We start from the raw sequence: 14,537 nt of genomic DNA on the forward strand, positions 1-14,537 counted from the left end.
CCTATAGATTTATATGCTTTCCATGTCATTCTACTGTGATCCATTCTCTCTAAATGACCAAACCACCTCAACAACCCCTCTTCTGCCCTCTGACTAATACTTTTATTAACTCCACACCTTCTCCTAATTTCCACACTCCGAATTTTCTGCATAATATTTACACCACACATTGCCCTTAAACAGGACATCTCCGCTGCCTCCAACCGTCTCCTCGCTGCTGCATTTACCACCCAAGCTTCACACCCATATAAGAGTGTTGGTACTACTATACTTTCATACATTCCCTTCTTTGCCTCCATAGATAACGTTTTTTGACTCCACATATACCTCAACGCACCACTCACCTTTTTTCCCTCATCAATTCTATGATTAACCTCATCCTTCATAAATCCATCCGCCGACACGTCAACTCCCAAGTATCTGAAAACATTCACTTCTTCCATACTCCTCCTCCCCAATTTGATATCCAATTTTTCTTTATCTAAATCATTTGACACCCTCATCACCTTACTCTTTTCTATGTTCACTTTCAACTTTCTACCTTTACACACATTCCCAAACTCATCCACTAACCTTTGCAATTTTTCTTTAGAATCTCCCATAAGCACAGTATCATCAGCAAAAAGTAACTGTGTCAATTCCCATTTTGAATTTGATTCCCCATAATTTAATCCCACCCCTCTCCCAAACACCCTAGCATTTACTTCCTTTACAACCCCATCTATAAATATATTAAACAACCATGGTGACATTACACATCCCTGTCTAAGACCTACTTTTACCGGGAAGTAGTCTCCCTCTCTTCTACACACCCTAACCTGAGCCTCACTATCCTCATAAAAACTCTTTACAGCATTTAATAACTTACCACCTATTCCATATACTTGCAACATCTGCCACATTGCTCCTCTATCCACTCTATCATATGCCTTTTCTAAATCCATAAATGCAATAAAAACTTCCCTATCTTTATCTAAATACTGTTCACATATATGCTTCAATGTAAACACCTGATCTACACATCCCCTACCCACTCTAAAACCTCCTTGCTCATCCGCAATCCTACATTCTGTCTTACCTCTAATATTGTACATCCATAAGGGGGTGTCTGTTTCAGCTTGCAACAAAGAATAAATGTAAATGGAGTTGAATTAAGAAAAAATTAGACAGTACAGTCTTCTTTTACCAGAGCCATTCAAATAATATATTTCTTGCTCATTATGCAAGCTCTTAGTTTTGTTAGTTATTTGTTATCAAACTAGTGAATAGAGCTTTTGTTGAGGAATATTGAATTTTGTGTAATTTATGATCTGTAATGAACTGCAGGTGCATTCCATCTATTTTTGGTGACTGTGGAAGTAGGTAAATCCTTCTTGCTTCCATTCCTCCAAAACTTTTTCAGTAAACAAATGGTCAGCCCCTGCCCCAGTATAGCCTTTGTAGGGATAGAATGATCACTTTAAGGTGATCATAAATAGCCCGTGCTTACAAGACATTTCTTAAAGACAATCTTTATGCATTTAAATTTTATCACCTCATGGTGAATATATTTATAAATATTTTTGCATTTGTTAGCCTCTGTTTATGGTTTATTTTACACTTTCACTCATATACTGTACATACTGCGTAAACCTGTGCTAGAGCATTTTTCTTGTCTTGAAAAGTCTTGTTTGGTAGAGGCTGGCCATGCCTATCCTTGCAATACTTTTGGCTTGACAGTTTTAAAATTAAGAAGGGCTTGTGGCTGACTTGGAGTACTGAGCGTTAGATGGCCTGCTCTTCATGTTGGTCAGACTCTCGCCCTCCCACTCACACACAACAGGAGAGGTCTTCTTCTTTTCACCAGTACAGTATATGTGATACATTTTAAAATTATTATTGTTAAGATATGCTGTTTTGTAAGCTTGAAATCTTGCAAATAAAATACCAGCATTGACTTTTAAACATTTAAATTGTTTGCTGTAAGTCTCTCTCTGACAAAATCTGGTAAACTTAATACAGTACAGTAGTAAGTGTGTAAGTGTAAGTGTACTCGCCTAGTTGTACTCACCTAGTTGAGGTTGCAGGGGTCAAGTCCAAGCTCCTGGCCCTGCCTCTTCACTGGTCGCTACTAGGTTACTCTCCCTGAGCCGTGAGCTTTATCATACCTGTGCTTAAAGCTATGTATGGATCCTGCCTCCACTTCATTGCTTCCCAAACTATTCCACTTCCTGACTACTCTGTGTGTGTGTGTGTGTGTGTGTGTGTGTGTGTGTGTGTGTGTGTGTGTGTGTGTGTGTGTGTGTGTGTGTGTGTGTGTGTGTGTGTGTGTGTGTGTGTGTGTGTGTGTGTGCGCGCACGCGTGTGTGCGTGCGTGTGTGTGTGTGTGCGCGCGCGGGTGTGTGTGTGTGCGTGCATTGTGTGTTTGTGCGTGCATGTGTGTGTGTGTGTGTGTGTGTGTGTGTGTGTGTGTGTGTGTGTATGTGTATGTGTGTACTCACCTCACCTAGTTGTACTCACCTATGTGTGTGTGTGTGTGTGTGTGTGTGTGTGTGTGTATAAGTGTGTGTGTAAGTGTGTGTGTAAGTGTAAAATTGTCTTGTTTTAAGAATTGAATATTAAAGTAAATTCAGTTGTCTTTCTAAGTTTAAATGGTTTACATAGATTGTCATAAAAATATTTTAAAGATACAAGTTAAGGTGTTTGGAAATTGTGTTCTTCAGTTTTATTTTGCAGTCACAGTGGCATGATCCACTTAAAAGTATATCCTACATTTTGCTGCTCTGATGTTCAGCAAATGGTGATTGCAATAAATAATAAATTTTTAACTTGTAATGCTTCATATTTTCTCTGTTGAAAGAAGAAGGCCTGACTTGTAAGCTGACAATAAACTTCGTCTTGACACATTCTTATAAAGTGTATTCTCTTCTCTTCTCTGTAGAACTGGTATTCCTATCAGTTCACTTGCTTCCAGGTATTGGACTTTTTAAAATCCAAAGGTGATTTTGTTGAGCTGGCTGTGCAACATGTGGGGACCTCAGCGATAATGGATTTGATACTCAGACTTATCTGTAATGTGGAGGAGGATGAGATCCGTCAAAGTGTTCACCAAGTAAGTGTTGGCTTTGTACACTTGAGTGCACTTTCACTTAATACTGAAGCTTTTTTTAGTTACAAACTTCTTATTGTTTTTCTTGTTTTAGCATTATCACTGAATTACTCGTGAGGAATTTTTTTTTTATATATATATATATTTTTTCCAGCTAACCTGAATTATGCAGTGTGAAATGTGAGATGGGTAACAGATTCACATAATACTTGTGTTATTCTGCTTAGCAAATATCAGTGTTGTGTTAATTTGTACTGGTCTGTACAGTTTACATATTTAGATATATTCCCTAAAATTTATTTTTAAACATGTGGCTTTTATACTTGCCTAGTGTATTTGTGATTATGTATAGGGTGTGTAGGGGTAAGCTTCAGCTCCTCTTCCTTCCTAGTTTTTGAGTCTTGTATTTTGTATGCTGCAGTCATATCCTGTCTTGTTCTACCTTCCTGCAGTGACTTAAGGACTACTGTTAGCTTTCGCATTCTGTCTTTGTCAGTCGTCCCCCACAATTCAAGCACCAAACTTTCTTCATGGATTCTGAGAAGGGGTGGGACAGTAAACGTTACTGTTGTGTATTCATTAAGTCATTCACTGCTTTATGTACAAAATTGCATTACTGTATTATTGGAATACATTTCATGAGTAGTCTTCTTGGAACTGCAGAGTTAGGCAGTTCTGCTGTTACTGTATTTACTGCATTTTTAATTTTAGCTTTCTTTTAAAAAGTTGATAATGTATTTCATGCAGGATAGTGATAGGCCATATAATTTTTTTAAAAGCTAGGTAGGGAAGATGCACATAATAGCCACTATTTTTGCTTTATGCAGAATCATGCATGTATAATTTTTGTAAGTTCAAATGAGCATTCAGTTGAAATTTATGCCAACATTGACTTGTTACATTTAAATACATGTGTGCAACTTCTCTATTTTTTATTCACTAATTTTTGCAGCATTTTTAGCAAGATGTTGATTTAGAATAATACTGATATTTAAATTAACATTGCTCTGCCTTCTTGATATTGATATTTCTGATATGCACCTTTGAATCATTTCCAAAGTAATCTGGCACAAGAATTGCTGACATTATGCACCCAGAAATGCATGACATGTTTTATCTTCAAGTTTTCTACAGAGTAAGGCTTGTTACAGAGCTCTGACAAGTTCAGGTTTACTGTGTGAGCTAATAAATACAATATTTACAGTTTTTCAACATTTTTGAATGTGTAATGAAAATGAAAACTTTGATCATACAGTAAACCTTCACTGTAATAATTACATTTAGATTTTGCCGCTGAAGTGGCTAGTTTATTGTGCACCCCACGTCCATCCTTGGGAGGGTAGCACAAGAGCATATAGATACACAAAATGCCAAGGAACTAGGCCCTAAAAGGGTTAACAGGAGTACAAGTGGATTTATATCTACAGTTGACTTACCTGTTGCAAGCAAATTTAGGAAATTTGCTTTATATATCTTTACATATCACATAGGTTATTATACCATCTATTCCTCAAAAAGAGGACAATAAAGCACATAGTCTTCAAAAAAGTAACTTTAGGGCTGTTCATATACTTTACGTTTGGTTTGATCATCATCTGTGTGTGCCAAACTGCTAGAAGTGCTTTTAACCAAGCCTAAGCCTGGCTACTACAATATCAGTCAGTGTTCACATTGCTTGTTGCTCCATAAATGTACCCATCTTTGTTCATGTTATCATAGTGGGTGATAGATCTACTCAGGCTTCTAACTGCATTTCTATAACAGTTTCATTATTTAATTATCTCCTAATGTTATTCCTATTGCTAGAGAGAGAGAGACACCAAAGTTATGTTTTACATTTGCCTTCAGGGTACATTTTTTTTTTTTTTTGGCAAACTTAGCAACTTCATCAGGAAGGAGCAGTCCAATGTGTGATGAAAACTATAACAATTGTACATTAATTCCTTTTTCCAGGATTTTTGAGCATGTTAGTCATTATGTGAGTCAGAGCCTTCAGTGATGACATAGAATCAGTAATAATCATAGATTCAAGCTCATTGTCATAAATTAACAAGCCCAATTAGGATGGCAAAAAATTTGATTTGCAGTGAGATACCCAGTTGTTCATGGTGATTTTGCCCACTTTGAGCCCTATTTTCAGCCAATTCCAGTGTACTAGTTGACAGAAATCATAACTATTTCTCTAGAACTCCATTTTTTCTATTGAATGAGTACAAGAAACCACCCATTTACTGATTTCAACTATCCAATACAGTGGTCAGAATTTAGCAATTTTGCCAATTTCACACAAATTTCAAAAGATGCCAATTTCCAAATAGGGTCCAGAATAAACAAGAAAGACATTCCTGGCACTAAAATAACATTTCCTCTGTTCGTTAGTCACATCCCCAGGCCCCTCTTATATTTCTTTGGCTTTCCACTTTCAATTTTTATTCTTACAAAAAAATAGAAGATTTACTCTTATGCAGACTGCTGCATTAGTGTAGAAATGGTATAAATAATATTGGCGCACTTGTGAAAGAATATTAGACTCACCAGTTGAGGTGTATTGGACGCTTGGCATGATTTGTTTACTTTTGAACTTTGGTAAAAATCAAACATTTCTGCTACTTTGAGCTCAATTTCAAGGTACTTTTCATTGTAAAAGCAGTCAAAATCATATCAATTTCTGTAATATGTCTTCCATTCTATAAAATGAGACCAAGAAAACTAGAATATAACAATAAATACCATACGAAAATACAGTGCAAAGTCGCTGTTTTATTCCAAAAACACGGTCAAAGTTTTTTTTTTCTCATTATGCACTGTGTGCTGCAGGATTTTTTTTATACCGTGCACACTGACCACATAGACCCATTCTTTCATATGCGTGCCTACCAGCTTTCTCCCACTAGATTTGAGGGCGCTAGAATTTATGTGTACTAATACGTCAAAAACCCTGGGTCATAAGCCGTACTAGTACGGCCGAAATCCTCAAAGCGTTAAAGGCAAAATCCACTGAGTAAATTGTACTTTTAACTCCTTTATTTTCAGTGTTTATTGCAGTACAGTATATCTAAAATATTTGTACATTTTATTTTCTGTTTTTTTAACATTGATTTAATAGGTACTCGAACAATCCTCTCTTTAGTCCAGTGTATCTAGGGTTTACTGTATATTGAGAATAAATTCACTTATAAATGGACAGTGGTTCATCAGATTATTAGAACCTGTATTAACAACTAAAAAAAAAAAAGGATGCAATGGTTGAAGAGGCTGTTTTTGGTAATTCAGAATTAAAATGGAGGCCAGTATTTTTTAAGTTGACCAGTATTTTTTTAACCCTTTGAGGGTCGAGAGGCCCTCTCCTAAACTTGTTCTCAGGGTCGAAAATTTAAAAAAAAAAAAAAAAATCTTATGAAATGATAGAGAATGGTTTTCTGATCATAATGACACCAAAAGTATGAAATTTGATTGAAAACTTACGGAATTATGCTCTCGCAAAGTTAGCGGTCTCGACGATGTTTACGCATCTGCAATTTCGCCCACTTTGAGCCCTATTTTTGGCCAATTCCAATGTACCAGTGGACAAAAATCATAACTACTGTATTTTGCTAGAACTCCACTTTTTCTATCAAATGAGTACAAGAAACCACCCATTTACCGATTTCAACTATCCAATAAAGTGGTCAGAAATTGTAATTTTGCCAATTTCACACAAATTTCAAAAGATGTCAATTTCCAAATAGGTTCCAGAATAAACAAGACAGACATTCCTGGCACTAAAATAAAAAATTTTTCTGTTCATTAGTCACGTCCCCAGGTCCCTCGTACATTTCTTTTGCTTTCCACTTTGAATTTTTATTCTCACAAAAAAAATAGAAGATTTACTGTTATGCCGACTACTGCATTAGTATAGAAATGGTATAAATAATATCAGCGCACCTGTGAAAGAATATTAGACTCGCCAATTGGCATGTATTGGACACATGGCATGATTTGTTTACTTTTGAACTTTGGCAAAAATCAAACATTTCTGCTACTTTGAGCTCAATATTAAGGTACTTTTCATTGTGAAACCAATCAAAATCATCTCAATTTCTGTAATATGTTCTCCATTCTATAAAATGAGACCAGGAAAACTAGAATACATCCATAAGTACCATACGAAAATACAGTGCAAAATTGCTGTTTTGAACCAAAATCACGGTCAGTGTTTTTTTCTCTATGCACTGTGTGCTGCAGTATTTTTTTTTATACTGTGCACACTGACCACATAGACCCATTCTTTCATATGTAGGCCTACCAGCTTTCGCTAGATTTGAAGACACTAGAATTTACGCATACTAGTACGGCACCAACCCTAGCGTGCAAGCCGTACTAGTACAGCACCAATCCTGAAAAGGTTAAGGTGACCAGTGCTTTTTAAGGCATTACAATGTCTATCCACATTGACTCCAGTCTGTATGCAAATGTGCAATAAGTGAACATTTTTTTTTATCACTGGCTGTCTCCCACCAAGGTAGGGTGACCCAAAAAAGGAAACATTCTCCATCATTCATTCAACAGATGTCTTACCAGAAGAATGCAGACACAATTTAAATGAACCTATGAACTGCAGTATTCCCACTTCTTCATAATACAGGCACTGTATATACTACTACCAGTGTTCAAGTCTGACTACTTGGTTTCCCCTCATTACTTTCATAAATGTTACCTTACTCACACTCCAGCATAACATCAGACTGATCTAACATGCTCTCACATGCTGCATTCTCAAATACCTATCACTTGAAACCACCTTCATCACCTCCCTCTATTTCCTCCCTCTAACCCCTTCCTTACACAGCTTTATATACCCTCTTGATCATCCTGTTCTGCTCTATCCTCTCAAAGAAACATGTTGATTATTCTTAATGTTAGAGAGACTTTGACTGCTGCTTATGAAGAGATTCTCACCATGGATTATAATTTTATGTCTTTGAGGAAAATACACCCTAGAAAGGTATTACAACTATTAAGCTCAGATAACAGCACTAGCAGTGCTACCAGAAGTATAAGCTTCAAATTTGATGTGGAAAACTTTTACTGTTTATAGTGAGGGGAAGCCTCTCAAGTTAAGTACATTGTCCTTTATACACATTGCTTAGTAGAGGTGTTCTGGTTCAGTGTTGCTTGAATTATGATGTCCATTCATTTGTGGTAAGATAGTTATTGAATGAGTAATGATCGTTTCCTTCTTTGGGTCACCCTAACTTGCTGGGAAACGGCTGTCTTGGTGAAATAAAGCAACGTATGAATCTAACAGAGTAAGTTTAACATACTGTATTAAGAGTTTTGATTTCATTTCTTAATTACTGTATATTCATGTCAGTAACATTAGTGTTAGTATTGGAAAGATCATTGTCTCAACCATATTATTGTGATGAATCACTAATAAAATGTTAATTGTGAGAGCTCCTGTGAAACACTTGAAATTAGAAATGTAGTGATTGTCAGTGTGATTAGGATTTTGTGACAATTTTGTAGAGAGCATCTGAAATAGTTCTAAGTAGTGAATAGCTTTTTGATAAGGGAAGGGGTTCGTCAGTCAGTAATGTGAAATACAGATGTGGTAAATTCTTGCTTTTAGATAATTTTTTTTATAAAGGCCATGCTTGTAGGCAGTGACAAGTCATGTGGAATGGTTAACATAAATATCAACAGTGTAAAGATAAGTTTGGAGATGGCATTATTGTTAATGTTGGTTAAGCTTTCATCACTTAGTGTTTGAATTTTCTCAATGAGGCTTTAAGGTGTTCATAAACTACATTAACAGTCTTTAGAGTTTTTGTCAATGTAATTGTATTAGTGATGAAACACACTTAATATATTGTCCTACTATTTTATTAAATAGATTGTGCTGATGTACTGAGTTGTCATTGTTGAATAGAACTGCAATAATTCATAAGATCAAGGGGAAACCCATGCATGATTATGTAAAAAGTGAAAGTAAATGAGGGTTAAGTATGGTATTAACTTTTACTGGGTAATTACCTGGAGGTCCAGTATAGTGATTGTGGAACAATTTAAAATTGATTTATTGTTAAATTGTACATAAATTGCAAGGGTTATTTGAGGTTTTATAAAGCTGCACTCTTCGTTCTGTAAATATACATTTTTGTGATGGGTTTTCACGTGTATTTTAATCTGTTGAAATCGCAGAGAATTTATCATGGTTTATTACCCCATTGCATTCTTTGCTATTTAAATCATTCTTTTGCACTATAAAGAAATTGATATCTCTAAAACCCAGTGGCTGAATGAGACTCAGCTAATAGAACGACTTGTAGAACGGTTATCACCAGAAGCTGACCCAGAAGAACACTCAAGTGCCGACAATATTCTGTGTGAAATTAGCACCTCTTGCCGAGATGTCACTAACGATAGCCATCCACAAAGTAACCCACTCCTCTTGACTCTTGAAAGGTTAGTGTAAGTTTGTCATAATTTTATTTATTTTTGTGTGTTGGGGTGGGTGTGGGTGGAGGTTGAATTGAAAACGAAGTTGGAATGACCTTACTCTTGATTCATGACCGTTTTCAAATTCGGAATGGAGTTAAACCTCATCCAGTTTTCCTCTCCAGTTTATGGAATGTGATGTATATTGACCTTAAAAGTACTACCATTTTTTTCAGTTTCCAAGCTTTGAGCTTATTTTTAAATTATATGGGTGCAAAGCATGGGTGGTGAATGTTGCAACAAGGAGAAGGCTGAAGGCAGTGGAGATATCGTGTATGAGGGCAATGTGTGGTGTGAATATAATGCAGAGAATTCGTAGTTTGGAAATTAACCCTTAAACTGTCCAAACAGATCTACATTCACGTGCGCAGTGCTTCAAAAGTAGATCTACGTTTTTTTTACATTTTTTTTTTATTATTATTATTATCACACTGGCCGATTCCCACCAAGGCAGGGTGGCCCGAAAAAGAAAAACTTTCACCATCATTCACTCCATCACTGTCTTGCCAGAGGGGTGCTTTACACTACAGTTTTTAAACTGCAACATTAACACCCCTCCTTCAGAGTGCAGGCACTGTACTTCCCATCTCCAGGACTCAAGTTCGGCCTGCCGGTTTCCCTGAACCCCTTCATAAATGTTACTTTGCTCACACTCCAACAGCACGTCAAGTATTAAAAACCATTTGTCTCCATTCACTCCTATCAAACACGCTCGCGCATGCCTGCTGGAAGTCCAAGCCCCTCGCACACAAAACCTCCTTTACCCCCTCCCTCCAACCTTTCCTAGGCCGACCCCTACCCCGCCTTCCTTCCACTACAGACTGATACACTCTTGAAGTTATTCTGTTTCGCTCCATTCTCTATATGTCCGAACCACCTCAACAACCCTTCCTCAGCCCTCTGGACAACAGTTTTGGTAATCCCGCACCTCCTCCTAACTTCCAAACTACGAATTCTCTGCATTATATTCACACCACACATTGCCCTCAGACATGACATCTCCACTGCCTCCAGCCTTCTCCTCGCTGCAACATTCATCACCCATGCTTCACACCCATATAAGAGCGTTGGTAAAACTATACTCTCATACATTCCCCTCTTTGCCTCCAAGGACAAAGTTCTTTGTCTCCACAGACTCCTAAGTGCACCACTCACCCTTTTCCCCTCATCAATTCTATGATTCACCTCATCTTTCATAGACCCATCCGCTGACACGTCCACTCCCAAATATCTGAATACATTCACCTCCTCCATACTCTCTCCCTCTAATCTGATATCCAATCTTTCATCACCTAATCTTTTTGTTATCCTCATAACCTTACTCTTTCCTGTATTCACTTTTAATTTTCTTCTTTTGCATACCCTACCAAATTCATCCACCAATCTCTGCAACTTCTCTTCAGAATCTCCCAAGAGCACAGTGTCATCAGCAAAGAGCAACTGTGACAACTCCCACTTTGTGTGATTCTTTATCTTTTAACTCCACGCCTCTTGCCAAGACCCTCGCATTTACTTCTCTTACAACCCCATCTATAAATATATTAAACAACCACGGTGACATAACACATCCTTGTCTAAGGCCTACTTTTACTGGGAAATAATTTCCCTCTTTCCTACATACTCTAACTTGAGCCTCACTATCCTCGTAAAACTCTTCACTGTTTTCGGTAATTACCTCCTACACCATACACCTACAACATCTGCCACATTGCCCCCCTATCCACCCTGTCATACGCCTTTTCCAAATCCATAAATGCCACATATTTTCAAATATAAAAAAAAATGTAGATCAAAGTTTTTAACACGTTTTCAAATGTAAAAAAAAAAAAAATCTGTTTTTTTTTTTTTACATTCAAATGTTGAAAAAACGTAGATCTACGTTTGGACAGTTTAAGGGTTAGGAGGAGGTGCAGGATTAAAAAAACTAATATTCAGAGGGCTGAGGAGGGGTTGTTGAGTTGGTTTGGACATGCAGAGAAGATGGAACAAAATAGAATGACTTCGAGAGTGTATAAATCTGTAGTGGAGGGAAGGCGGGGTAGAAGTCGGCCTAAGAAAGGTTGGAGGGAGGGGGTAAGGGAGGTTTTGTATGCGAGGGGCTTGGACTTCCAGCAAGCATGCATAAGCATGTTAGATAGGAGCAAATGGAGACAAATGGTTTTTAGAACTTGACATGCTGTTGGAGTGTGAGCAGGGTAATATTTATGAAGGGATTCAGGGAAGCTGGCAGGCTGGACTTAAGTCCTGGAGATGGAAAGTACAGTGTCTGCACTCTGAAGGAGGGGTGTTAATGTTGCAGTTTTATAACTGTAGTGTAAGTGCACCTCTGGCAAAACAGTGATGGAGTGAATGATGAAAGTTTTTCTTTTTCGGGCCGCCCTGCCTTGGTGGGAAACAGCCGATGTGTTAATAAAAAATAAATAAACGTTTTGTATCATAAATTTAACATACCTTAGTTTTCTATGTTTTAATGGTATCAAATCATTTATAATTTGACTTGCCATTTGAGTCGTTTTTTTCACGATGACCCACTGAAGCAAAAGTATTTTACAGTACAAATATTTTGCTTTATGCTGTTTCTCTTCAGATCTGTAACATTATTCAAGGTCTTTGACCATTCATGCAACCCTTGTAATAAATGCACTTTTTTATAAAGTGTTTCTTTAAAATAAAATGTTTTCTTTGTAGTGAAGAAACTATAAATAAGTTACTGGACCTGCTCCTTCATGAAGAACGGAATGAGTCTTCACTGTCCCACGTCATCAATATCTTGCTTACTCTTCTTGCCGCCCGAACACAACAGCAAATCCAGCAGCAGCAGCAAGGGTAAAGCTAAGTATTTTACTGTGAGAAAAATGTGGAGAAAATTGTCTTTTATTGTATTGGGTTTGAGAGAAGCAAATGTGAAGAGCACTAATAAGAAGGCTTTGACAATGAGATGGTTTGGTAGAGTTGAATGATTTTCTTGAATATGGTATTATACTATAGCTCCTTGTTTCAGTATTATTCTGTAATTTCAGATCACAACAATCAACGTCCATAGAATCTAGTAATAGTGTTTCCAGTGAGGGAAAGAGAAATGCCGTTGCAAGAACCATTGCTAAACGCTTGCCGAGCCTTCACAATATTCTCCTACACCCACCAAAGGTTTACAAAGAGATTCTATAAAGTTTTCCCACACATGTAACTTCTATGTACAGTAATGTATAATGAAATTATGCATTATATAGATGCTATCACAGGGTTCTTATAGTAGTCCCATATGATGTAAATAAACACACAGTATAGTGTATGCATTATAATGATGGCAGCTGGTGGAGAGCTTGAAGCATCCCTGGTGTCTTGTAAGTAAGGAAACAGCAATACTGACAACACTTCATGTTCATAAAATGAATTGTATTTGTATGTTTGTTCACATATTTCGTATAACTTGTCCATTTTTTCCATATACTGTAGTGTTAATTTCTTTTACAGAAAGGGTTGATATTAACTGCATACGGTCAGGAAGTTGAGCCCTTGGGTAGCACTCGTCTACAGGTTGTGACTTTGGTAGCTGCTTTGGTGGCTGCCAATGATCCCATTGTCCACAATGCCCTTTATGAACTCAACACAGTTGAATATTTGCTGGTAAGAATCTTGGGATATTGGCAGTTTGGAGGGATATGTTGTGTATCTTTATATGTATATGCTTCTAAACTGTTGTATTCTGAGCACCTCTGCAAAAGCAGTGATAATGTGTGCATGTGGTGAAAGTGTTGAATGATGATGAAAGTATTTTCTTTTTGGGGATTTTCTTTCTTTTTTTTGGGTCACCCTGCCTCGGTGGGAGACGACCGACTTGTTAAAAAAAAAAAAAAAAAAAAAAAAAGAATCTTGGATGAATGGATGGTTGGGTGGTGATGTTTTGGTCTGTGCTTATCTGGCAAGTCAGGTAGAGAATGAATATTTTGATTTTCTTTGGGCCATCCTGCCTTGGTGGGAAATACTCACTGTGTTGAGAAAATCTCTTACAAATGTGTGATTACTGTTTTTTTTTTTCAGGGGTTTAAATGTATATAGATATTTCATTTTTTTTTTTCAAGTTTATGTATACGTGGGAATAGATATCATTCAGGGGATGCACGAGAATTTGTTTTATAGGTTATTGCTTAAGGTTTATTGTGTTCTGGATAAGTTTCATCAGTTTTACCATCCCACAGAGTTGGAAATTTTCTGGTTGGTTTAATTATGAGATGTACTTTTATTTCCTCACATTGCACAATACACATATACATATTATAGAACATTATCGGCACCTCTTTTATACATTTACTTGTATAATTCATGTTTTTTGTATTGTAGTATTATTAAAAAGGAACCATAAATTATTTTTTCAATGCATTAACTTTTTCTTCCACAGGACTTATTTTTCAAATTTATGTTGAATAATTTCCTACACACACAAGTTGAGCAGTGCCTGACAGCTATATTAACAAAGGCACCAGTTGCCTCTTCACCTCAGGGGGAAACAGACCACCTTTTGCTCACTCAGCTTTTTACTGAATGTCGCATCATTGAAAGAGTTGTAAAAGCTTATGAAGAACCTTCAGAGCCACATGAGTAAGTATCTTCCCTCTCTCTCTCTCTCTCTCTCTCTCTTTTTTTTTTTTTAATCATTTTTATATTTAGACTAAATTGCTTTGGGGTTCTTGCCCTGAAATCTTGTGAGCTTTCAAAGGGTAAGATAAAGTGGAAGTGTGCATAAATGGGGGTGTCCAAGTTATAGATAATTCTGAATGTTTGGCAGTAATAGAAATTGAATCTATCTTTCCTGTCAAAATATTCTTACTGCTATACTGTACAGTAAAAGATATCTGACAAACATGCATACCTCTTATTATGCAAAAATCTGAAATAAAATGATTTATTCGAAATGGCATTTGGCATTTCATGTATTTGGAAAATTCTGAATTTAATATTTATTTTCAGA

The 14,537-nt window shown here is 36.8% G+C and overlaps 1 protein-coding gene across 11 annotated transcripts in view; it reads left to right on the forward strand.

Moving 5' to 3' along the window:
• Positions 1 to 14,537, forward strand: part of fmt (phosphatase 6 regulatory subunit 1-like protein fmt) — a 113,257-nt gene that overhangs the window by 39,086 nt on the left and 59,634 nt on the right. For 10 of the 11 annotated variants that reach the window (XM_070097158.1, XM_070097157.1, XM_070097165.1 and 7 more), the window contains 6 exons: positions 2,921 to 3,091; positions 9,363 to 9,535; positions 12,257 to 12,394; positions 12,589 to 12,715; positions 13,043 to 13,195; positions 13,968 to 14,167. In XM_070097158.1, the coding sequence (XP_069953259.1) occupies positions 2,921 to 3,091; positions 9,363 to 9,535; positions 12,257 to 12,394; positions 12,589 to 12,715; positions 13,043 to 13,195; positions 13,968 to 14,167 (962 nt within the window). The remainder of the gene's footprint in view (positions 1 to 2,920; positions 3,092 to 9,362; positions 9,536 to 12,256; positions 12,395 to 12,588; positions 12,716 to 13,042; positions 13,196 to 13,967; positions 14,168 to 14,537) is intronic. The other variant, XM_070097160.1, reaches the window with a different exon arrangement.

The sequence above is a fragment of the Cherax quadricarinatus genome, chromosome 56, assembly GCF_038502225.1.
Source record: "Cherax quadricarinatus isolate ZL_2023a chromosome 56, ASM3850222v1, whole genome shotgun sequence".
Taxonomy (NCBI): domain Eukaryota; kingdom Metazoa; phylum Arthropoda; class Malacostraca; order Decapoda; family Parastacidae; genus Cherax; species Cherax quadricarinatus.